Source organism: Ochlerotatus camptorhynchus, unplaced genomic scaffold (assembly GCF_037179485.1).
Source record: "Ochlerotatus camptorhynchus isolate MF236.1 unplaced genomic scaffold, CSIRO-AGI_Acam_v1.1 ptg000351l, whole genome shotgun sequence".
Classification (NCBI taxonomy): domain Eukaryota; kingdom Metazoa; phylum Arthropoda; class Insecta; order Diptera; family Culicidae; genus Ochlerotatus; species Ochlerotatus camptorhynchus.
In genome coordinates this window covers 872,738-899,873 of record NW_027040839.1, presented here as the reverse complement: position 1 = coordinate 899,873, position 27,136 = coordinate 872,738, and the positions used below count along the sequence as shown (strand labels likewise).

Here is a 27,136-nt window from a genome sequence, read left to right as displayed (position 1 = left end):
ACTCTAATTACAAGTAAACAGCACGGTTTTTTTAAAGGTCGCTCAACTACCTCTAATCTTCTAGAATATGTATCCTTCATTCTTAAAGCGTTGGACAGTGGCAAGCACGTTGAAGCGCTATACACTGACTTCAGTAAAGCATTGGACCGCATCAACATACCATTAATAATCCTCAAATTGCAGAAAATAGGAATGGAGCCTGGACTTTTGAATTGACAACACATCGTAAACAAATAGTCCGCTTTCAAAATAAACTTTCAGAACCAATTTCAGTCACCTCTGGTACCCCAGGGTTCTCATTTAGGCCCACTTCTTTTTAATTTGTACATAAACGACATTTCCTACATACTTAAAAAATAAAACTACTTGTTTATGCAGACGACATGAAGCTCTTTATGGAAATAAGTAATTCTAGCGATGCAGAAGAATTTCAGAATGAAATCAATATATTCCACACCTGGTGTGGTAAAAGTTCACCTCAACTGAACGTAAAAAAATGTACCGCAATAGCATTTAGCAGAAAAATTGAAACACCGCATATTGAAATATCATGAGGCAACCAAATAGTAGAAAAAAGCAAAATTGTAAGAGATCTAGGCGTTGTCCTAGACTCCAAACTAACTTTTATAGAACATTATAATACTATCATTAGTAAAGCAAACAGAATGCTAGGCTGCATTAAAAGGTTCAGTCATAATTTCGAAGACCCATACACTATTAAGCTATTATATACCACATATGTAAGGCCAATTCTGGAATACTGCAACCTATTATGGAATCCACACATTTCCACACACGAAGAACACATAGAATCTGTCCAAAAACAATTCCTTTTATATGCTGTAAGTAAATTGAATTGGACTGCATTTCCATTACCATCTTATGAAGCGCGCTGCATGCTCATCAATATACAAACACTTAAGGAGCGCCGCCAATTTGCAATGCTTTTCTTCATCAACGACATTATTTCAATGCGCATATATTCGGCAAAAATCGTACAGAACAAACTATGCAAAAAATAGCCCAATCAATGGAATGATGCGCCTGTATAATCTGCATTGTGGAACTATTTACATCACTATGTCCAAGCAGCAAATAAAAAATATGCTAAAACAGAATAGAATTAATGCATAGTATGTAAGTAAACATTGTAATAATCATTGTATGTAGTCTACACTGGCTTGACGAAATTAAATAAAAAATAAAAAAAAAAAATCGTGAAATTGTAGTTCTGTGGCTTTCAGCTCAATTGATCATAAGTTAACAAAGTTATATCATGTCAAAGTTGACCCTATTTTATCGAATACAACTGTACACAAAAGTACGAAGGAAAGCATTTTTTTGAAAAATTAACACTAACAAACAAAAATATCCATTTGCATTGTCCAGATAACGCATCGTCACAAGAAAAATTGAAGAACAGATGATTATTATCAATGGGGGGTCCAATCTTTAGATCTATAGGCATAGTAATTTCCCCTGTTATTTATTATGTTGCCTAGTTGAGGTAATATTTAGTAAAAAAAAACTATTGTCCGGTATTTGGTGCAATACGGTACGAATTAGTGAATTTATGCAATTTGATAAATACAACTATTAACGCATTTAATTGTTTTGACCATGGGTTGGGCCTTCGGATTGTTTCGATCAAACATAGTTATTCATCTTTACTTTTATATAAATATTTTATCTGCAGTATATTTCGTGATTATGGATATTTTCTACATACAAAAGTAAAGAAGGTAAATTAGCTTTACATGAAAACAATCAAACGTACGATGCAGCGACAATTTTTCGTTGCGGTTAGCTACGTGAATAGTGCCAAACATGTTGAGTAAAAATATTAACCAAAACTGGAGATTGCTGATTGCGAGAGAAATTTTGACAACAACGTTTATTCTAGACTGTACGTATGATTTTGATTTTTGATCATAAACACTTAAGTTGGATTCGACTTACGGGATGAATAAAAAAAAAAGAGTTAATTTCCGTTTACTTTGTTACTGAAATGATTCTTTGGTTATATTTGATTAGTCGATTAGGCTGTACAGTTGCTAGCAATCAAAACCTTCTAAGAAAGGGTGGTGTGTTGCAAACACTAGATATAATCTTCCTTGCTATAGGGTTTACGATAAATACTGGTTTGATGATCATTGAATTCGAGGCAGTCGCTTTGCTTTGCAGTTCTCTTCGGACTGTTTGATTTCATTTTTTCTTTTTCGTAAAGTTGTTGCAGTCGAATAAGTACTCGCTGAACTGAACTGAACTGCTTTGGGTGTAACAACTGGTGAATATTTTTTGGGTGATTTGTGCCTTTCACTCGCGCAAACAATGGATAAAATCTAGGGACATGCTACTATTTATCATTTAAAACAATCCTTTTCCTTTTTCGAATAAACTCATTGCGCAATGTGTGTTTTTTTTTTTACAATAAATATTTTAAAACTATATGTGTTAACATTGTTCCAAACGTTCTCATGTTGCGATTATGTACATATAATTTGTTTTTAGGTTTGACTCAAACGGTTTGCGTTTCGTGACAAATCAACTTTTGTAGTGAAGAGAGCTGTTTTATTTTGTTGTTGATGTCATAATATTTATATAATTGACGTATTCAGCAGGACGATGCACTGGCATTGGGCTGTGGGGAGCTGGTGTCACTTTGGTTGGATTGATTTTCATAGCGATTTCGCAGGCTGGAAAGTGCAGTCAACAGACGATTGTTGGCCGCATCAAGGGCGGCAATCTGCTGACCTTGAGCTTCGATGACCCGCTGCTTGTGCGTCAAAACCAGTGACATCTTGTACTGCTCCCGCCGAAGTTCCTCCTCCATGGCCAGTAGGCTGAAAAACGAAAAAAAAAGGATTCATTATTCCGAAGAGCAGTTGAGACACACGATCCAATACAAACCGTCCAATGATGCTGCGAATTTTGGTGTCACTATGATGGGAGATTGCCTCCAGGTCCTCGCTGACCTCTTTCAGTTCGGATTCTTCCAGCTTCTGGCGCAGCTCGTCCACCGAAGCCTGAAGTCGTTGGATTTCTCGTTCGCACTGCTCCACCGATTTGCTGGTGCTAGAGCGATGATGCCTCCGTTTGCTTTCGCTGTGGCCACCACCTCCGATCAGGCCTAGGTGGGTACCCGGACCATTCAAGCTAACGGAAACTGAATGGTGGTGTTTGGGGCCACTTTCCGTATCAGTAGAACTGTCCGACAGTGTCCTACCCGAGTCGATGCTCATTCGGCGCTGATAGCGGCTATTACCCCCGGAGTTGCTGTGGTGTTGATGTTCGCGGGCACTGTTTCCTCCCGGGTAACTACCGATCGGTTGGATTTCCAGCGGTTCTTCGCGTTTGTACTACAAGAAAAAAATGACAAATGGTTGAGAGCTATTCTATTCGTTTCCTCAGTATGATCAGCAAGGCTAAATATATTGAGATTCTAGTAAAAGTTGAAGATAGAGGGATAAAGGATTTTTTTTTAAATTTATTGTCGGAATCCGTACAACTTCAATGTGATGCTTCCTGATCCTGATTTATCAAAATCGGCTAACAACTGACGAAATTGGAGCAATATCTTATTTTCTAGGTGAGCATGGTTTGGTACGCAAAGGTTAATATCGGACTTTTTGGAACCGAATTTTAAATGAAAATATGGGATTTCAAACTGTGGAAAATGTTGTAAGAATCCGGACTCAGAATATTTTTTTCGGATTTCAGTTAGGCCATTGCAATATTTTTAAAAGTTTCCTCCTGTTGGATCAGAACTCAAGAAAAAACTTGAAAAATTGTTTTATGACGGTAAGGAACGTATGTTTTATGCAAAAAGAACAAACACTTCCTTGCTGTTTATCATTTGCGTAGCTAATCGGCCACCTCCAAAATGATCCAGGCTCCCTACAATTTTTTTTTATGATTCGAATGCCGGCAATTTAAATTATATAAATTAAAAAAAAAAATATGGTGGGAGCCTACATAATTCTGAAAGCGGCTAGACATCCTAGGCCCCCCATTAGCTACGCCAATGCTGGTCACACAGTAAAATTTTGTTCGTTACCGAGGAAGCGCTTTTGCTAAGGCATTTGACACACCATGGGTAATATCCTGATAATTAATGGCTAGCCTGATAATAATGCTAACTCTCTGTTCTGCTACAATCAGGGACCTGTACACGCAGAAAAATTGATTTTTGTTTCAGGGCCTAATGTATTTTGTTATTGATTACTATTTTAAATTTTATTACTATTTCAACAAAACACATTTATGAATCATCAAAATGGTTTCTAGAATCAACAAACAGATTATTGACTCTACAACCGGTTTGTTGATTCAAAAATATTTTTCTTTGAATTAACCGAATAATATATTTTAATCTATGCCAAAAGTTACTTAGGCCCTGAGCCAAAATATATCCATTTGAATTTAAAAATCATTTCTTTGCCTGTAGCATAATGAATTCTACAAGAACTTGTAATATATAAATCCATGTCTTTCAAATGGGAATAATAAGTGCAGTATCATTATACTACCCGGCCCAGGGATAGCAGGGGCTTTTGAAATTATGTGAAGATATTTTGCTTCCGCAACTTCATCCAAGTTACATATGTTGCTAAGCTCTCTTAATTCTAACATGATTTCAGTACATCTCCGGAGCAAATTGTGATTAGGGCGAAACAAGCCAAATGTAAACAAATGGAGAAAAACCGAGCAAGTTTGCGCGTATTAACTTAATTTGAAAGATTAGCAATACTTTTTCCAAAGCAAATAACTTTGTGATCATAGAATTGATCCATTTTTATTTGTGTTGAGTGTGAACTCCCCTTTTTGATAATTTTCTCTTGAAATCTCGTCATTTTATAATTTCGCCCGTAAATTCGGAACGTTAAGAATACGCCCTCATTAAATCGCCCCAAAGATGTATGACAACAACAATTCGCCTAATACTATGCGCCTTCTTTTGATTTGCTTAAAAGCAGTGTAGGTAAAATCGTCAATCAAATATTTTTCCACTCTCATTCACTCTCAATATCACGCGTTATATTGGAACAAAATATCATGCTTGATATTAATTTTACAAGCTCTTTTGATATTGCGAGACTATTCACAACGTGCAAAAGTCAAGCTAATGTCGTTTTCGTTTTTGCGGTGTAGCTACACCGGTGCTACACCGCCGAACACCGAAAAATTTTAGGGTGTAGCTATCGGTTGCACCTTTGTTTACAAACAAACGATGATAAACTGTCAATGACTCGCGCTTATTGCTGCTTACACTATACCGGTGTAGTGTAGTAAGAACGAAAACGACATAAGAGTTGACTCGACACAAAAATGATTCCGTTGCACATCGTTTTCTTAGAAAGAGAAAGTGTAGTGTGCTATCTATTTTTACTGTTCACCGATGGCAGACACGAAGTGACTGCTGCTAGCCGTTAATGGAAGTTTCGGTTGCGCTCGGGTGTAAAGCAAAAATCATCAAACTAAATCTCACCACAGTTTGTTGAGATTTGCGGCTGGTGAGCTTTGTTAGCTTGATATTCCGAGCTGCGATATCACAGCTTGCAAAATTGGAAAATCAAAGTGACGATTGACTCACAGATGGCGAGTGGGAGGAAATGGTAATGACGTTTTGATATCTGTCAAATTGCATGACCTTTATTTTTAGTACATCATCATTTTTGTAATGACTCTTTTAAGTTTTTAGTCCGCAATAATGATTGTGATGCATTTGCTCTTTGTGAAACTTGGCTCTCTGCAGATATAGATCTTCCTTTTTATGATTTTAACATTATTCGACTGGATCGTGAGGATTCGCGTGGAGGAGGGGTACTTTTGGGAATCAAAAAGTGCCATTCCTTCTATAGAGTGAATCTTCCACAATTTCCAGGTATTGAAGTTGTCGCATGTCAGGCTTTTGTTAAAGGTAAGAGCCTTTGTATTGCATCTGTTTATATTCCTCCTAGAGCCGTTGTTAATCGAAAACAACTTTCAGATATCTGTTCGGTACTTCCTGCTCCACGGTTGATTATGGGAGATTTTAATTCCCACGGTACAAGCTGGGGGGAACTGTATGACGACAACCGTTTTACTATGATATATGACCGTTCAAGACCGCGATAGAGGAAGCCGTGTCGTCGGTAGAAGGGCATCCACCGTTGGAGGAATATAACTTCTTCTCCAATCTGATCTTGGACAGCGCGCTTCGAGCCCAAACTCGGCCGGTTCCTGGAACGTCTTTCCGTAGGAAACCTCCTTTCCCTTGGTGAGACCACCAATGCACTGAGGTTTATCGTAAAAAGTCAGACGCGTTTAAGCTTTTCCAGAAACGTGGAACACCCGTGAATTTCGAAGCATACTCTTCTCTTGAACGCGAACTCAAGAGCCTCATCAAAGCCAAGAAACGCGGATACTGGCGGCAATTCGTGGACGGATTATCACACGAAACGTCGATGAATACGCTTTGGAACGCGACGCGAAGGATGCGTAGCCGGTCTTCGAACAACGAGAGCAAGGAGTACTCAGATCGTTGGATTCTCAAGTTCGCGCAACAAGTATGTCCTGATTCCGTGCCGGCACAGATGATTCCTCGCGAAACGACGAATTCGGTAGACGAGATCAGTCAGCCTTTTTCAATGCTGGAACTCTCACTCGCGCTCCTTTCGTGTGGCAATTCGGCTCCGAGGGCTAAAGAATCAAGTTCAACTTGTTGAAGAACATCCCAGACGTCGCTAAGAGGCGCATGTTGAACTTGTTTTGTCAGTTGCTGGAGCTCAATATTGTTCAGGATGATTGGAGACGAGTGAGAGTTATAGCCATTAAAAAGCCTGGAAAACCCGCTTCAGATCATAACTCATATCGTCCCATCGCGATGTTATCGTGCATTCAAAAATTGTTGGAGAAAATGATCCTTTTTCGCTTGGACAAATGGGTTGAGACGAACCACCTACTCTCAGATACTCAATTTGGATTCCGTAGGGGCAAGGGAACGAACGACTGTCTCGCGTTGCTTTCCACTGAAATTCAGTTGGCTTTTGCTAATAAAGAGCAAATGGCTTCTGTCTTCTTGGATATTAAGGGGGCTTTTGATTCAGTATCGGTTGAAGTCCTTTCAGACAAACTCCACGCTTGTGGCCTTTCTCCATTAATAAACAACTTTTTGTACAATTTGCTGTCAGAGAAAAATATGAGCTTTTCTCATGGAAACTCTACAGCTTCTCGATTTAGTTGCATGGGTCTCCCCCAGGGCTCATGTTTATGCCCCCTTTTGTATAATTTATACGTAAGAGAAATTGACAATTGTCTAAGTGACAACTGCACGTTGAGACAACTTGCAGATGACGGCGTAGTGTCTATGACAGGGCCCAAAGGGGTCGACCTGCAAGGACCCTTACAGGATACCTTAGACAATTTGTCTACTTGGGCTATTCAGCTAGGTATCGAATTCTCCACGGAGAAAACTGAGTTGGTCGTTTTTTCTAGGAAGCATTGCCCAGCACAACCAAAGCTTCAACTTTTGGGTAAACTGATCACTCATTCTATGTCCTTCAAATATCTTGGGGTCTGGTTCGATTTCAAATGCACCTGGAGATCCCACATTGAGTATCTAAGACGAAAATGCCAACAAAGGATCAATTTTCTCCGAACAATTACCGGAACGTGGTGGGGAACTCATCCGCAAGATCTTCTAACGTTGTACCGGACAACGATTTTATCGGTTTTAGAATACGGTAGTTTTTGTTTCCAGTCGGCGGCTAAAACTCACATCATCAAACTGGAACGTATCCAGTATCGTTGTCTTCGTATCGCGTTAGGATGCATGCACTCGACTCATACGATGAGTCTAGAAGTGTTGGCGGGCATGTTGCCACTATCGGATCGGTTTTCGGAATTGTCCCTCAGGCTCCTCACCCGTTGCCCACTGGTAATCGAAAACTTTGAAAAGCTTCTTGAGCTGAACCCTCAAACTCGTTATATGTCATTGTACTACGTGTACATAACACTGGATGTCAGCCCTTCACAGCATAATCCTCATCGTGTATGCTTCTCCGACTTCGGCAATTCAGTTAGTTTTGATTTATCTATGACGCGGGAAATTCGTGGGATCCCAGAACATCATCGTTCCATGATTGTTCCGCCAATTTATGCTGCAAAGTTTGGCCAAGTTGATTCCGCAAGATCGTTCTTCACAGATGGATCATTAATAGAGGCGTCCGCTGGTTTTGGTATTTATAACGAATTTCATAGCGCCTCTCGAATGCTTCAAGCTCCCTGTTCCGTATATACTGCTGAGCTGGCAGCTATATACTATACGCTAGAAACGATCGCCTCACTTCCACCAGATCACTATTTTATTTTTACGGATAATCTCAGTTCTGTCGGGGCTATTCGCTCTATGAGGCCGGTAAAGCACTCCTCGTATTTTCTCATGGAAATACGAGAGCTTATAAGTGCTTTTTCTTTAAGATCTTTTGTCATCACCTTTGCATGGGTCCCATCTCATTGCTCGATTCCGGGCAATGAGATGGCGGACTCACTTGCTAAGGTGGGCGCTATGCAAGGCGATATTTACGATCGACAAATCGCCTCAGTCACTCGTCAGCTGGCAGAATAAATGGAGCGAAGGAAGTTTGGGACGATGGTTAAATTCGATCATCCCTAAGGTGTCGAAGAGTCCTTGGTTCAAGAGGTTGGATGTGGGTCGAGACTTCATTCGTATGATGTCTCGCCTCATGTCCAATCACTACTCGTTAAACGCTCACTTGTTTCGTTTTGGGCTGGAGGACAGCAATCTCTGTGAATGTGGACAAGGTTACCAGGACGCAGATCACATTATTTGGTCTTGTGCTGAGCATCGCGGAGTCAGATCTGAGTTGTATGATTCCCTTCGGGCTCGAGGTAGACAACCTAATGTTCCAGTTCGAGATATTTTGAGTAGACGCGATCTGGAGTTTATGAAACTTATATGTGTTTTCTTTAAGAATATTAACCTTAGATTGTAAGTTTGACTAACCTTATGTTTAGTTTTTGTTTTGTTCGAGTGGGTTTTTTTTTAATGTTTGTTTCTGTAATAATTGTATAATTACACTGTGGATACCAAATTGAATAGAAATAAGTTCATGTTTTAGGGATAATGAAATATTTGTATCGTAAATCATAACTCAAACCTCCTCCTCCCTCTCCCCATCCATAAAACTGTAATTCTCTACTAACCTCGAAATGACCGCGAGTAATCGGTTCAGTTCCTTTAAATCTAGACATCAATTATGCATAACGCAAATGATAACTTGGCTCTGTAAAGTTTATTCGATTGAGCCTGTACAAATAAATTAATTAATAAAAAAAAATCTTTTTTGTAATAGCTGATCTGAAAACTAGGTGTCGCGTGACCCGTTTTGGCTTTGCGTTGATTCACCAATCAACCACAGTTGTTTGCTTTTTGATTTTTGTCTACGAAAATCAAGCATGATCTTGGTCATTGGTGAAATTTAATTTTTTGATATTTTCCGAACACTGCTTAAAAAGTGTCACCCTTCACTTTTCGCCTAGTTTACGTTAAAGATAAACCTTTTGTTATTTTCGCTTTTGTTGGTAAACAACATGGGTTTCACCTGTTCATTTGAATGTTTCTAAATAGTACTACCATAAACAAAGGAAAGAGCGTAATCCATTTTTAAGTTTGTTTAGACATAAATTTTGTTTCGCCTTTTGCCTTGTATGAATTGCTAGATAGTGGAACATTAAAAAAAAATTTTTGTTGGTATTTGTTTGCTGTAAAATCTCCGTTTGATTACATTTAGCTAGTTTCGCCCTGATCACCACCCTCTGGATCTATGAACTAATCAAATATACGGGAAGACCCTCAAAATTTTGTGCGAATATTCCTGAAACATTCCGAAAGTTCAGAAAGCTTAAGATCCTTCCTGGAAGTTCAGAAAGAGTAAGAACTCTTTTACTTTTTCTAGCTTAGCTTAGCTTAGATTGACTGCACATATCAATGGTTGCTACTCCGTGATTGATCAGAATCAGTGAAATTGTACAATGAATCAATTGAATGGGGCTGGGAGTGACCGTCCATTCTCATTGTACAAGTTTCAGTGACTCTATATTTTGTAGATCAATAACGGCGCCGGCCACGTCCTTGCAATCAGGTGGGAGTAGGGAAGGAATATTAGAGTGACCTTTGTTGTTTGTGGGCCGTGTTAACCTCTGCACCCCAACAAAAGACACAGGAAAGGAGATTTTGATAGTAAGTTGGGTTCGTTGGATCAGGATTCACCTTGATAAGTGATGCGACCATGGTTTTAAATGAATCAGTGTTATCATGCATTATACTTGGATTTGCCCGAAGCCAAAACCAAATGGTGTATCATTGGGCCACAGACAAACAGACGTAACTCTTTGAAAAAGTTTTTTTTTGGATATATAGTATCTGAAAACATCAGTAAGAACTCTTTTACTTTTTCGATGTTTTATGTAGTTTCTCCAACTGCTACTAATGTTTATGTAGTTTTTCTTAAGTCAATTTTGAAAGGGAGACAGACAAAACTTCAAAATTTGCAATGGCCTTATGGTTAAATGTTCATAGTTGATAACATAGGGCCTTTTTTTTGTTATGTTCTTGTTTTGGAATTTAAAAACAGTCGTGTTTCAGAATTATTTCAAAAAATGTACAGGTTATAATTGTCAGAAGATTTGACATCCCGAACTTTGTTAAAATTTTACTTGAACCTTAGACACGAAATAACGGCTTACTTTTTCTAACTAGAATATCAGTGCCAAAAAGTGCTACCTTTCGATACTCTGCTGTCATTGTTTCTGAAAATAGCTATTTATGCAACAAGTTTCAAAAAGAAGATTTTTTGAGTTCCATACAACATTTTTTGCACGCAAAAGAGTGTCGAATAGTAGAGCTGAGTAGTACACTCTTATTTTAGTTCAGAAAAGTAGGCCATTATCTTATTCAAAACCGAGGAGAGCGACTCTCTCGAAGATGGAGGAAAAAATTCGCTTTGTTGTTGTGACATGCGAGCACGCTTTGTAGATAGAAAGAAGATTAATGGAGATTTTGAAGATTTCCTGCAAAAAGGTGGAGAGCGATGCGAGTAAATGGATTTATATGCAACAAATGAAAACGGCTTTATCGTAGAATGATTCGATAACGTGAAATTTCTGACCATCTAAAATTGAGATTTGGATGTGTCGCATTTTCAGCTTAAAACCATGTCGTAATGTGACATCAAAAGTGCCTGAGCAAAATGCAAGTACTTTCAATGATTACCCGTAGTTGCAATACCCAAGCAGCAACTTTGACTTTGTAAGAGTTGTTTACACCAGTATTTAAACTTAAAGAAGGTTTTGAAACTTTCATAAGGTGTACAATGCTGTTTGGGTAGTGAAGGTATAATTTTGAACTAAAATAGGATACAGTCAAAACATTGAGAAACATAACGCATAATTAAAAAAAAATGTCTGAATTTGCAACCGATGAACCATTCTGATGGCCTATGGGTACCCAAGTAACCATATAGTCGCAATAAAGCTTTGTATATACTCACTTTGCGATAATATGGTTAGTTGGGGAATCCGATGAAAATAATCACTTCTTGAAACTAATCCCGGTTGTATGTATTTCTTTCTTTCTTTCTTTTGCAATTTGCATATAACACCGACGGAGTGCACATTCCAAGTGCTGGGTGACCTAAAGATGACCAGTGACATGGGACGCGAATGTCCTCCCAGAAAAGCAGGGGAATACAATAAAATTTGTTTTCGTTGAAGGATGTATCACAACAAAGGTAATTTAGATGCATAAAACAAATTTACATTTATAGCACAAGAAACAAGCAAACGGGAAAGGAGACGTGTACATCAAGGTACTATGGAGACTCACTCATCACATTGGAACAACCAGATAAGTACACTTGCTTTTTATTTTATTCTACACATATATCCCAATCATTTTATAACTAAATACGTGCCAGAATAAAAAGTTTTTTTTTTTTCTGGAAGTGAGAATACACTTGTGTATTTTTGCGGGGCTTATTGTAACAGAAAATGACCTCAGAATGTACGTGTAGAAACAGGCATTCTTGAAATGGGTCGTATGATGTACGATAGAGCTGTCACCTTCCGTCTCCCGGGCTAAAAATGTTTGCACATTCGACATACAGAAAATGCAGATAAGTTTCTTCCATAAAAACTCTGCCGGTGCAGAGGACGATGGATTGTACTCACACACACAAACACACACACACACACACACACACACACACACACACACACACACACACACACACACACACCCACACCCACACACACACACACACACACACACACACACACACACACACACACACACACACACACACACACACACACACACACACACACACACACACACACACACACACACACACACACACACACACCCACACACACAAACACACACACACACACCCACACACACACACACACACACACACACACACACACATACACACACACACACACACACACACACACAGACACACACACACAGACACACACACACATACACACACACACACACCCACACACACAAACACACACACACACACACACACACACACACACACACTCACACACACACACACACACACACACACACACACACACACACACACACACACACACACACACACACAAAACCATGTCGTAATGTGACACTTTCCGCTTTCAATGTAACAAGTTGCCAAAAGAAGATTTTGCATACAACATTTGTTTTGCACTCAGTGAGGAAAACTGCTACTTTTCGACACTCTATTGAGTGCAAAAAATGATGTATGCTATTCATTGCAAAATTCATTTTTCCAGCACTTATCGTAATTATCTAACTCGGCAAGCCTCTACTGGTGCCGAAAACATCTTATTTTTTGCAAATAACTATTTGGACTTACCTAAGAAAGTCGAAAATAACAACTTTTCGGTACAGAGTGCTGTCAGTCTAGTGAATATCTAGAGTGCTTTCAGTCTAATGAATATCAAAAAATATTTCGACATAGAAAGGAAATAATACCTACAAGCTGATAACACATATTTTTTTTTTACGAAAAGATCCAACCATCACTTACTTGCATCATCGGGTTTGTCCGCGGCATTCGGCTGCTTCCAAGTCTCCGTCCGTGCATCCCTCCGAAGGAATCGTATCCATTCCCATTCCCGGTATTCAACGAATCCATATCCCGGTAGTTGTCGTTATTGCTCAACCGCTCGTCGCTGCTCGACGTATGCAAATTCCCACCGCTGCCAATTGTGCTGAGTTGACTTTTGTAGATGCCACCACCGTTAATCAAGCCACTATTGCCACTGCCGACGTTGCTTCCGATGATCAGGTTATTGTTGTACGCGTTCAAGGCACCTCCATTGTTTCCATTCGACCCGTGATGGTAGAGGGGATTTTTGTACGAAAGAGGAGCATATTGACCATCTTGATCATTATTGTTGTTATTGTTGCTGTTGGTATTGTTGTTATTGTTCAAACTGTTCATGTTCGTGCTGTTCCCCCGAGTAACTCGCTGGCTGATGTAGCCGTACTTGCTGTTGTTGATCTTCCGAGGTGGTGGGACTTTGTTAGCCACATATTCGATCTGCTGCTGACCGAGTTCTACTGGGCTGGAGCTTTGCGATTGCGTCGTAATGCTTTGGTAACCGGAGCTGCAAATGTTGGAGATCTGTCCAATCGAAATGTTGCTACCCTTGCTCGTAAGCTGCTCCTTGCCTTTTTGGTTTTCTATATTCTGCTCGTCGGCATAGTTTAACAAATCCTCCAGGTCATCCAAACTCATCGGCATATTGGATGGATTTGTTGTCGTCTGAGCGGGAGTGGGAGTCGTACTGGTAACCATCTCGCTGTGGGGGATTCCCAAGCTCAGTGGATTTTTACCAATGTCCGAAAGCAGGCTCAGCTGTGATCCGTTTAGATTCCGGTTTCGACTTCCATTGATGTGAGTTGACGATTTCAGCAAAGGAGTGGGGCTTTTTCGGTTGAAAGCATTGCTCGGATCGAATCCAATTTGAATCAGATTGGTGGCATTGTTGTGCTCGTCGGAATCCCCGTTTATATTGCCGTTGCTAACTGTGACGGCGTTGTTTCTTGGGAGCGTACTCGCACGAATTCCACAGTTCAAAACTGGACTCTTTTCCTTCTCGTTCTTCAGGCTTCCAATGTTATTGGAATTGTTGTAGTACTGTGAAACAGCTCCATACGTTCGCATGCTGCCGATCTGGTATTGGTACTTGTTTTCGTTGGAGTTGTTTGTACTGGACAAGTTGTGATGCTGAACAGCCGAACTCACCACATGCAAGTTTGTGGCCGAGTTAATACTGGAAGTGGAGTGCGAGTGTTGGAGGGAGCTTGTGCTCTGGTTTTGACTTAGCAGAGGGCGTACGGTTGGATCATTGTAGCGAAAGATGTTCTTCTCCAACGAGGTAGGGGTTAGAACTCCTCTAATGATTCCTCGTTCGGCACTCTTCATAGGAGCGATTGATAGACTTTGGTTTTCCTGATTAGGGTGAGGTTGTGGTTGAGGATTCTGCTGTTGAGAGGTGATGAAACTGTTAGTTTCCTTGGCGACTGTGATCGACTCCAGAATGTTTGGGAGCGGGTGAAGGTCAACTTGCTTAGATGTGGGCAGCTTTTGGATGCTCTCAGATAGTAGCGTGTGAAGAATCGAGAGTTGCTTGCCTTGATCGATATAACCCGCCCAGTCAAGGATGCTCTCTTGCATGGGAATTTCCGATCGCGTTGAAATGGTATGAAGAAATTGCTTCATCCGAGGTGCCTCCTGTTCGAGGAAATCGTTTAGGAATTCCATAAAGTTTTCCTTGCCCTGGAAGCGAGTAAAGTTGGCCAAGGTTTGTAGCGTCTTAGCAACCAATGTGAGATTTCGCGTAGCTCTAGCTGAGGGAAGTTCATTTGTGATGTTGAATAGACTAGGAGATAGGATCGCTGGGCAAAGGAAGCGTAGGAAGATTGAAGCACTTATCAGGTTGTCGGCCATGTCTTCACGATCGAGCATCTGGAGCCGCTCGCGGAATGTCGAGAAGCAATCGCGCAGCTGCGTAGGGAAGCTTTTGCTGCTATCGGCAATACTATTCCATGCAGTTTTGACCGCGTTACGGAGAGCCTGTTGTTGACGCGATAGGGAGCCATTCGCTTTCAACGGATCAACCTCACAATCGCGATCTGAGGAGATGATCTCCGAAATGGGGGTAGACAATGTATCCTGTAGGTACTGTTCCCCCGTTAGCTTTAGGAAAGCTTCCATGCTCTTGGTAGCCAGGGAGTTTCCACGGAAGGTCAACCGTTGGTCACCGACACGGAGAAGATCCAAAGCGACAACATCCGTGAGGAAAGCAGCAGCCATGCCTTGGGCGTGCATCAATAGAACTAGAGCCTGACCGATGTCCTCCTTTGCTTTTACTCCTATTACCGGTTCCAGTATTTCGCAAACCTTTTTGTAGTTTTCTTTCAGATAATCCAAGAAATCCTGGTATACGCCGAATGGAAGGACATCTATGCTTTGGAAGCGGCACTTTATCCTCAGTGTTGGGATGGGTTCTTTGGAAGAGTTTTTGCTGATACTGTCGTGCTTCTCGGAAATAATCGGATACCAATCCTCGGAGAATGTTCGCGAAGTAACTTCGTGAATCGGAATCTTAACTGATCCCACTAGAGCGTGCTTGTCCCGTTTCTTCTTCTTCTCGCCTTCTCGATACACGTTGACCGTTATCACGTTGATATCCGGGACATCCGGAAAGTCAAAGTATTCGCCCCAGAACAGCAGTTCCGTCCTCAGCTTCACGGACGTTCGTCCGTATAGTGTCTTATCAAGGTTGATCTCGCAGAAGTATTTCTTCTTCGGTGGTAGTGCTTTTGCTTCGTAGACCCACATTTTCAGCGAATTGTCTGTCCGTCGAGTATTCTCAGCATTGGGTGCGATGGATTTGCGCAAACTGTATATCCATAGATCCCGTTCCTGTCGGGATCCGCAGCTGTAGTACCGCTCTCCCCGGGGACCTCCTCGCACCTGGAAACAGTGCCGTCGACCTAATACTGATGCGTGCACCGGAACCACCCCGATCGCACCGATGCAGGAAAGATCAATGGTTGACATCACAGCGTGGTTGGAGAGAAGGCTCTCGTGCGATCGGGAACCCCGCAGGCCACCCTGGCCCCGCTTTGAACGTTCCAGTTTGGTGACGGATTTTGTGCGTTTCAGTGGATTTGATCGGAAGGAACTGAAATCGAAAGGAAGCTGATTATCACATTCATGCTAACAAACAAATAAAGAGCAAATTACCGTTTGGAGAAAAAGTTTGTAAACCGCGAGGTTGATTCTGACTTCTGACCCAGAATCGGGGTGCTCGGTGCCGAACCTCTTCGGCATGCCTTCTCGTAAGATGTGTCTGTAAAGAGAGAAGAGAACAACCAACAATGAGAATCCGTTATCGGTCTGGAAGACATGCAATGTATGTATCGTTATTCCTACATTAAATACAATTGAAACCACCATCAATCATCATGTTCATTTGGAATTCCGACTTGTTCCGAGAAAGAGACCAGCTGAATCCACCATGAATGGTCAATTTTGTTTTGTTTTATGACGAATGGAGCAGGAAACCAAGAAAGCAGACTGACCGAGTATATGCAGCATCAGCATCCCGTCGTGACCAATTGTCAGCGATAGTAATGAAATATAAATTAAGTCAAGTGTGAAAATCCCACATGTGCTCTCGATCGACACGCACGAACATGCATGTTTCGGAATTCAGACGGATGCGATCGGAGAAACGCATTAAATTGGTTTAATTCCTTCTTCCTGGGTTTCCCTGGTCGTCATAATTGATACATCAGCAGACGCGCAGAGCATTGCGAAACGAAATAAGGCTCTGAACCATTTGGTGGATTATTTTAACTTTTGGTTGAAATTTGACAGATGGAAAGTTATCGATTAACCCTTCTTTTGCATTGCTGTTAGTCGCGTCGGATGCAGCTAGGTGGCAGCCATATCTTGTTTGTCTTGCCTTGACAAGAGCTAACATCACTGCAAGCCTCGGCGGATTGTGGGCCCCACTGACAACTCAGAGATTCAAGTCAGAATTTCTAAGAGGGCGTTACTGATATTTTAGAGATACTTAATATTTCGGTTCGCTGTGCTGATCTGCGCGCACGCTGACTATATAGATAGAAGATTAATGAAGATTTTGAAGATTTCGTGCAAAAAATGCAGTTCCGAAAAATTAAAGTAGATTTTTCGTTGATTGATTTGCTAGTATGAGATTTTTCGAGCATCTAGAATCGAGATTTATGTGTGTCACACCCTGCCATTTTTGCAGTTGACACGTAAATTGTGACGTTTCAGATGTTGGTTTCAATAACATGGTGGCATCTCAGCCAGCTGGTTGCATGTCAATTATTCAACGATGTACAGCTAATTTTTAAATAAATGTACAATACTACGATGAAGAAACTCTCTGATGGTTGAATTCAACCGACCTTTGACATATTGGCCAGACTTGATCGGTACACGTGCGCACCTAATACGAAACATAGTTGGTTGATTGGTTAGCATGTAACCTTTCGGTTTTTAAGTTCATGTTCCATAGAAAACGAAATCTTAAGAGGAAATTGGACCCGCTCGAAGAACTAACACAAAATGGAATAGCAACACAATACAAACAGTGTCCAAAGCCATCCATCATAGCGAGTGAAGAGATTGTTTGACCTGGGTTTCTTTGCCCTCTGCTGCCTGGCGATCTGGGGTCTGAAATGTGAGCTTCCCAAGTACACGTTGTGCCCAGTTTGAATATATTAACGGCGTTTTCAGGAGATACTACAGAATAAAGGTGTCACGTATCACACTGACGCAATGAAATGATTCTACAAACAAATGCGTTAAAATCAACATCACCATTTCAATAAGGCACATCTATATCATCTACGACAACGTGATGACGAAATGAAAACAAATCTGATCGCGTCGCGCTTACCGTCATCACCAGTGCAGAGTTTGTTTGGCTTTGGAAGGCACAATCGTTTATTTATGTGCGCTTCCAGAAAAAAATACCAACTGACAGACAATACACCCTGATTTATCATTCGTTTTTGAGTAAGGAAGAAGATCAACTATTGCACAGCATGAAATAAGCATTTTTTTTAACGAGTGTTGGTTATATAACAAGCGCAAGGGCGTGCATGTGAATAGAATGTAGGGTTAAGATCTATTTTCCGTCATACCAAATCACAACTCGAACTTTACCACAGGTTTTCGAACGGCTTTTAGCAAAAACAAATTGAATATTTTTATCACAGATGACTTCAAAATTTGTTTACCTTTCCATACATTTTTTTTAAGAGTCGCATCGTGGAGATATTGTTAAAATTGTTAAAATTGTTCAATCATGCTTCATCATTCTACGTCGTACGGGAAGGTACTGGGGGTAAATAAAAAATCTAAAAATGCGACCGTCACGAAAAGGTGTAAGGTTTTGAACGCTTATAACTTTGTCATTTATAGATGAAATTTAAATCCAAATACACCAATCGATAGGAAATAACTCTCATAATCTGCTACAGTAGATGCTTTTCAATTTTTCATGAAATAACTGTTGAAAAATGTACAAATGCGAAGTGATAATTTTATCAGTTTTCATGAAATAAACGTTCTATCCAATCCCAGTCGTCATAATCGAGTACCATTTGGTTGCACTTTGTTCTACTCGAATCTGAAAAGTGCGGGTGAGGAGGTAGCAGCCTCGATGGCGCAAGCGCTCCAAAGTGGATCAAGCTCCTGAATGATAACGATCCTGCATTCTACAAACCTCGATTATTTTTTCCAAAGGACATATCAGCTTTTATAAACACAGGGTGGCCAGTGAATTTTCATTTTAAAATTCCCGGGTTTTCCCGGTTCAGTCTCAAAATATTCCCGGTTTTCATCGAGGTACTTCAAATCAATTTGAGTAACTTTTTTTTTTTAAATCGAGTCCTTTTATGATTTTAAAGCGCCAGAATATACAAAGTAACAGAATCATGGATTTTTTCAAGGTCGCAGAGCCGAACACTAGATTTAGAAGGAAAGTACAGGATTGGATTTTTTTTTCCAACAATATTGATCTGAGAAAAATAGTCAAAATGTGGGATTTTGAAATTTTTTCTAGATCTCTGATTTCGAAAATATTTCAAGATTCCAGATTTGGAAAATATATATTTGCTGGATAATTGTGCGATCGGGGGCGACCCCGGCGTAGTGGTTAGCATCCATACCTCTCACGCCAAAGTCACTAGTTCAAATCTCACCCGGACAAGACCCAAGGGCGTTAAAGTGACTATAAAAAAAAAATGTGTGATGTTGGAAAAAAATTCAGATTTTTTTTATACACTTTCTAAAATTCAAAATTCGAAGAAAAATTCAACAGAGCTCTGAAAAGAATCCTAAATTAATTCTAGGATTAGGTCCTGACGAACTTTTAGACGAATTACAAGGTAGTTGTGGGGGAGAACTTCAGGTAGAATTCCTCGGTGAATTATTGAATAATTGTATTGAATAATTTCAAAGGCAATCTGAGGAATATTGAAATTTAATTAACTTTAAGCAAGATCCGAGAAAAATGAAAAAGGAATCGTGCTCTGAGGTCAATAAAGAAAAATGCTGAAAAATTTAATTTAAACACTTAAGAAAGTTTCACGAAAATTCAGCACAGAATTCCATGGAATTCTGAGGAGAATTCCAAAGGATTTCTAATGAGATTTTTGCAAAAGATCAGATAACTTCAAAGGTTTCAGATAATTAAGAGCTGAATATGTTAAGATTTATTGATTTTTCCCGTTAAATGCCCGGCTTTTTCCCGGTTTTCCCGGATTTTTTTCAAAGCTCCCGGTTATTTCCCGGTTTTCCCGGTTCACTGGCCACCCTGTAAACAACGATTTTTATCGTCCGTTTGGCGTAACTGATAGCTCGCCCACGTATGATACTAACACCACCAAAATAAATACCTATCTGATGGTAGTGTTAGCATGCGTGGGTGAGCTACCAGTTGCGTCAAATGCGTTGTTTACAAAAGCTGATACGTCCCTTCGAAAAAGTAATCGAGATATACCCCTGGGATGTGTCCCAATTGCCGAGTTAAATTTAACTCGTGGTTAAACGTGACATTTCGAAAGTTATAACTCATCTCAATAACTCATGTCACTTCTAACCGCGAGTTAAATTTATCTCGCCCATTGGGACACAGGTTTGAAAGTAAAATTAGGGACCATCCATAAATTACGTAGAATTTTTTTGACCAATTAACCCCTCTTCCTCCTCGTAGCGTGTTTTTCTATACCTAATACATGGCCGGTCACAACTTCTGAACCCGCCCCTCTCCCCCCTCATTTTTTTATGAAAGGCATTGGGCAACAGTGAAAATCAGCAGCACACACACAAAACGGGTTGAACATTTATGCGAAATTTCGGTATTGATCGTGAATATCTCACGATCAGAACATTTTAGCTTGAAATCCCTCCGTTTAATTCTCGGCACATCTTTTATTAATTGATTAAATGAAAAAAAGAAACACTAAATATTTTGTTTTTTTAAAGATTTTGTGCGTTTAGTGAACGCACATCCATTGTTTTGCATAAGAAAATGGGGTGTTTCTGTGATGGAAAAAAAAGGATTTCCCTACACAGATTACACATTTCTGTACCAAGCACTGAAATTATCAGACGGTACCTCTATTTATGCTTTTAGATAAGCGTCTACTTGGAAAACTATGCTATAGAACGGTTTATAAAATCCCAGATTTTTTGCTGATGGGGGCAAGGCATAGCAAGCCGTTCGATTGCATAATTCTCCAACTAGAGCATAAATAGAGGTACCGCCGCGTATTTTTTTCAGTGCTAGGTACTGAAATTCAACAATGAGCGTTGAAAAGGGCCTACTTGCGAAGATCGATTCTCTTCATCTCTTTACATTGCTACAGTTAAGCGGAACAATTCAAGCTGAACATTGCATTAGGCCCTAAGTAACATTGACAAGATTCTCTTCGTCGAATTTCTCCTTGTATCCCCTTGGCCATGTAAAGACATTCCCAGTTATTTTCAGCACACAGATCGAACAAATTTCACTACACAGCTATCACGTGATACACGCTGTCTTGCAATGAGCACTCATACGTCTAGTTTTCACTGGAAACCCTATGTATGAGTGTTCATTGCAAGACAGCCTATTTTACGTGATATAGGCTGTAATGTGAACGGGGTATTAACGTAGTCTACATACGTCAACCATGCGGTCGTGTCTTATACACAACCCCACCAATAACAGAAATGGACACTTATGCCGTAGTAGTTCTCTACCCTACCACTTTGTCAAGCAGTTTTGGCGAGATTTTCTACCAGTGGTTTAAGATGATTGGACCAACAAATTTCTATTTTTAAGGGAATCACACACATTTTGGCAACTCTTCTCGTGGTAGAAAAAAGTTCCCTAAATATTGTTTTATTTAAAAGTTTGAGTGATAGTAAATGTCATTTTAAACTGCTCGAATGAAGTGGTTAAGGTAATTCCTTGAAGTTTCAAAAAATGGTCATCATGATGACTGATATGCCCAATCTACAACAAAAATCTCGAACATATCTCGGGACATCACTGATGAAACTGGAACTATCTGTTTGCTGCAAGCAATCGTGAAAGTTCAGTTTCATGGGTATATGTTTTGTGAGAGCTGCTATTTGTGCTCTTTAAATTTCGAGGTGATCGTAAGATAAATCAGAAATAAAGTTTCCACAGCGATTACCTTTAATGGTCTTGAGAGGGAATAACAATATGATCACCGTCGGTGGAGTTGATAAGTCCTCGTGCGTAGAGAAACTTCATGACTTGTAGGAAAAACCCGGTTAGAGGACCGAAGCGGAAAACCTGCACACACCCGAAAATCCGCGGAAACGGATTGAAAGACGGAAGAAAGTGCTCGAGTAGTGGATGGAACTGAGAAAGATCATAAACTAGGATGTTGAAGACGGATCGGATTTACAAACTTCGTGCTAAAATGGAGCTTTCGTCGTTGGAAACTATTCCCGAAAAGGCGGAGCCAAAATCAAAAGGAGAAATCGAAGGTGAAGGCTTTCTTCCACGCTACAGTTAAAGGAAATCAAGATAGCTAGCAAAACCAAAAATTGCCTAGGAAGAATACGAAGCAGAACTCGTCACATCAACGAGATCTGAAGTGTTCGGTCTGTCAGAAGCCTGGGAATTGTGGAAAGCATTGCCTAAAGTTCCTGAAGCAGATCTTGGAGGCAGGCTTGATAAAACTCCTCAAATTCCCTGGAGGTTTTAAAATATTTTTACCCTGCAGATTTAGGCAGCCCTTACTTCCTCCTTCTCCTTTTCTTCTTCTTCTTCTTCTTCTTCTTCTTCTTCTTCTTCTTCTTCTTCTTCTTCTCTTGATGGAGGGATTATCTTCTTTAGCATAGCAGAAAAGTTATATCGCCACCAATACCCTTGGAGTTTTAGTTCACTTTCTTTGTTTGTTTATTTTCGTTTATGTTTTATATGTTCCTTAATTATGTTTATACCTTGCTTACTTTCTTTATCTCCTTCAAGAACCGTGTAATATTGTTGAGTACATCTACATTGTTTGTAGCATATATTCATGAAGTGAGTTGAGTCTAATGCCGCGGATACATCCGGATGACAAACTATGAGCATAAGCATTGTTTGTATAATAATTATGAGCACTATACAACAACTTTACAAAAACTATACAAATGTGACCATAGATGTGCTCATAATTTATTATACAAATAATGGTCATGTCAATAGTTTGTCATACAACTGTATCTGCGGTATAAATCATACTCTAGTGTTCAAGTATTTGATACAAAATAAAATCAAGTGCTTAGCGTCTTAAATTTCATCACATAGATCGCATAGGCAGGCTCCTGCTAGCTTAATTCTGTAATCCGTCCTTCGAGTAGTCATGTTCAGCGAATATTCTGTTCAGCGCATGGTGCCATGGCTTTATCGGTATATTTTCTGGAGTGTGATAAATCTTCTGTCTTAACACAGCTTCGAAGTATAATTAATGGCCAATTTCTGTGAACGAAGCTCCGTAGAAAATAGTTCACCGCATCTTGCTTCAGAATTTTATTATTTGCTGTTAATTCCTGATTTTAAGTCGACTTGACCAGCTGATCTGCTACTTCATTCCCAGTAACATCCACGTGGCCTGGAATCCACTGAATTCTGGTTATTGTTTCACCTGCTGTTTGTAGTATTTTTTCAGCAACTTCATCCCGTGATGTTTCGTTAATTGCACTTTGTAGGAATCCACAACCGGATTTTGAATCCGTCATAAACACCGCCTCCAGGCTTTGATGCCTTTTTTATGTCCTGCAGCAAACTGTGGAACTGTAGTCCAGCTCTGTCGATATAACCGATACCGAGTTCAGTAGTCTTAACGAGTTAAGGTATGAAGGATAATTTGTTATTCTAAATTTTGTTTTTTCAAACTCTAATTTTCTCCAAGTTTCAGAAAATATGGCACCGTTTGATAAATTCATGTAAATTTCTACGATACATAGCGCACACGTTGTTAACGCTATATTTAGTGTAAATACACACGATATTTCATGTAAATTTAAGCGCGATTTCGCATAAAGCAGCACTGTTGCATACAAGCTTGTAAACAATTTCATTGTTTATGCCGACTATATACTGCCTATAATCGCATATCAGTCCCATATGGAAAAAAGTACACGGTTAGAAAAAAGTACCCAAAATTAAGTTCTTTTCACTCATCTCGGCACTATAGGGCAGGAACCCAAAAGTAGGTAAAGCGGGTCAACGTAATTTTCATTTACTTGTGTGCAGTACGTATGGAATTTTCCACTGGCTTTTTAACCAAAAGTAAGTTAGTTGTACCCAACAGTAGGTAAATATGATTATACTCAACGTTGGATTCCCACACTTTACTACCCCTGTTGAGTGGTTTTGCTCCTCCGTTTTTGACAACATAAGTAGGAGAAAAGGAGACAAACTCAAAGTAGGTAAAAGTGAACTGGCCGTTGGGTACTTTTTTCTTACCGTGTAGGCATTGACAAAATGACAGTCGAAGTAAAAAAGTGCAATTTCCATGTAAATATTTGAAAAAAAAAATCATAGTAAATTTATTGATCAAATTTAAATCTGTTGCAATGAAGCTTGCGTGTTTTGTTATGCCATCGAAACATATGGCAATTCGAAAAGCAGAACTTTAACTTGAACTATGGATGATTGAATTTTAAGATGGAACTGATATGCGATTATTTTGCTTGATGAGACAAACTGACTTGATGTTATTTTCACAAATTTTGATGATCAAAGTCCATAGTTTTATCACATAATATGAAAGTAGATGCCATTTGATAGTGGATAGCGTTATTATATCAAAATTGACGAAAATCCTTATGGGACTAATATGCGATTATGGGCAGTATAGCTTACCATTAAACGAGGGGAGATATTACACTGTGGTTAAAATTCAGAATTATTTTCAATGTGATCTTATGTTAATATTATGGATAATTCATTTGCATACTTTGAATATTGATTCCATCTGGCACATCTCCTGTTCGATGATTGATCTAGTAATGCTTAACTTTGTTTTGCTGTGCTGCTGAAGCAAGTCCTGTTGTCGTTGTTTTTCGAATTGAGCTGCAAATCGCTCAAATTATGATACGGAATACCGGTTGAACAACGCAACGCCTATCTGTTTCGTCGGTATCGATCGTGACGGTTCATATACTTCATGGCTAATCATGGTTGATCCTTAGGTTTGTACTTTCCTGGTACCATGTCAGCAAAACTCTCAGCTGGTGTTGGAGACTCCGACAGTTCTTCTAGCAAATCGTAGCGTGTGTGAAGATTGGGTTCAGCTCCTTTGCTTCGAGATATGTCATGTTGAATTTTGGCATGATTATTTTAATGTTCCTCTGTTTGATCCATTCCGGGCAGTTGGGTTCGATGGTTTTGTGCTCCTTCTTGCAATACAGGCACAACTTGTTGTTGCAATCCCTCAATTCTATACCTCACCAACACTAGCGGACCGTGAGTATTTGACCCCCTTTACATCTTCCATCTCGTCGCCGGTCGGCAATGAATAACGATTACACTGATTTTTCGTTTCAATTCACCAATAAAATGTTCACTCTATACACTGATAAATTATACAAATCCCATTTTGCTTGAAATTTAATCAATTTGACATTAAACTCAGTTTAATCATATCGAATGATTAAAAATTAATACTCTCTTTCTAAAATATAATCATCTGGTTTGAGTGTTATGACGTCGGCACCATCGTCTCCCACAAAGTTTACATTTTTCCCTCTACCAACACATACGCCAGGGCCAGGACCAGGTTGACTTACACTGCCACTTAGAGTTTTCTAGAGAGTTACTCTCGGGCATTATTGCGATTTCAGGCATGAGAATTTGCATCATAATATTTGTTGCGTCGATAGGCTCGATAGGCAATTAGGCCGAAATAGTTGTAAATAGCAAAAAAGTTAATTTGCTGCTTTAGGTCCATACAATTGCATTTTTCAGAGACACTGGAAATCAACCAAAGTCTCAGTAATTTAGTTATTAACTTCAGCCAAACGATAGAAAAGTACTCAATTATCGCTTTTAGCATAGATATTCAACGATACTTGAATGACACACAATTTTAAAAGATTCGATTAATGAAATTTTTAATAAGCTATTTGTGTTCAGTTTTCAAGAGCGTTGGCCAATTTATTTACGTTTAGAAAATGTCATAAAGATGAGAAACTAAACAACAGAGATACATCGATTGTAATGACGGCAAAATTCCATCTGGTCCTTTTTTTTATGACACGCACTGTAGTTGAAGCGAACGTTAGGTTTTAAAAGAAAATACCATCCAACCTCAGAAACATTGTTGCACAAATCTGCGGAGATTTAGAACTGCACTTCAAAACGAGTCCCCGCTGTCTGATTGACAGTTTACCCCTTTGCAGCATACGCAATGCGATTCAGAGCATTATTACGATTGTGTCTTTGAAAAGGGGTTTTACATTGTTGCAAACAATGCGATTCGTTGCGGCGTGAAACAAAATACTGACTGCTGATTTCCCTTGTCAAAAATTAACACCTTTTACCAGCGATTGATGAGCCATGTCTGAAACCCGTCAGTGTGCGCGCGCATCTTTTAACCCCACAGTAGCTTTATACGGAAGGCAGAATACCTCAACTTTTGTTCACCATGTTTGCACTGATGCTGATCAAAGGAATTACCTTGCTGTTGGATCTAGGTTTCTTCTTCCGTCACCTTCTAGATTCGACGTGACACAGAAAACTGGTCCTATCGGCTACGGTCTACCTTTGGAATGATAATTTTACTCAATTAACATAGAAATTAAATGCAACTCTTAATTGTAAAAAAAAACCGTTTGAGGAACCTCCAAAATCATCGTCAGGTTCCATATCATAAAACACCCCAACCTCTGACTGGCTCTCGTAAATGGAACGAACGCGAACATCTATAATGATAGCAATTTCAATTTGAAACCCCCCGATGGAGTGGTGTTATAGGTGTACAGGAAATTAAATTTTATGCTTTAACATCCCTGCCACGCTCTTCACGATCGAACGCGAGATTGGCGATGCTCAATTTGACCACTGACTGACTGCCGGCAAAGCGTTCGAAACTCTTGGCTGGTTGATAGACATTTGGCCTAAAGGTTAGCCACGCGACAAAGGCCACAATCATAATGGCACTGTAGTAAATCGAGAAAAAAAATCTGAAACAAAAAACAAGACGCTAAAACTAGCAGACCTCCAGGATTGCGCATCGAACGGCGGTGGAGAAAAACATGTTAATTGTACTTTCACATCGATCAGCCTGTTCGCTCTTAGCTGGTTACCTTCGTCATTTTCTGAGCCAGCAAAGTGCACCCAGTCATCCAAGTATGGAAAACGCAACTCTTCGAGCACACTCAGCTCAGCTAGTGTCGCTTAGCCCTGAATAGCACTTAGCCGTCCTAGTCTGGGTCGTGCCCTCCCGTTGCTCCTACTACTGCCTTACCTCGTACAGATTTATGATTCGGGA

The 27,136-nt window shown here is 39.9% G+C and overlaps 1 protein-coding gene across 8 annotated transcripts in view; it reads right to left on the bottom strand.

Moving 5' to 3' along the window:
• Positions 1-1,666: 1,666 nt before the first annotated feature.
• Positions 1,667-27,136, bottom strand: part of raskol (Ras GTPase-activating protein raskol) — a 407,687-nt gene continuing 382,217 nt past the window's right edge. For all 8 annotated transcript variants that reach the window (XM_065231352.1, XM_065231353.1, XM_065231354.1 and 5 more), the window contains 4 exons: positions 16,338-16,443; positions 13,107-16,275; positions 2,911-3,359; positions 1,667-2,843 (listed from right to left, as the gene is read on the bottom strand). In XM_065231352.1, the coding sequence (XP_065087424.1) occupies positions 2,615-2,843; positions 2,911-3,359; positions 13,107-16,275; positions 16,338-16,443 (3,953 nt within the window). In that variant the 3' untranslated portion in view covers positions 1,667-2,614. The remainder of the gene's footprint in view (positions 2,844-2,910; positions 3,360-13,106; positions 16,276-16,337; positions 16,444-27,136) is intronic.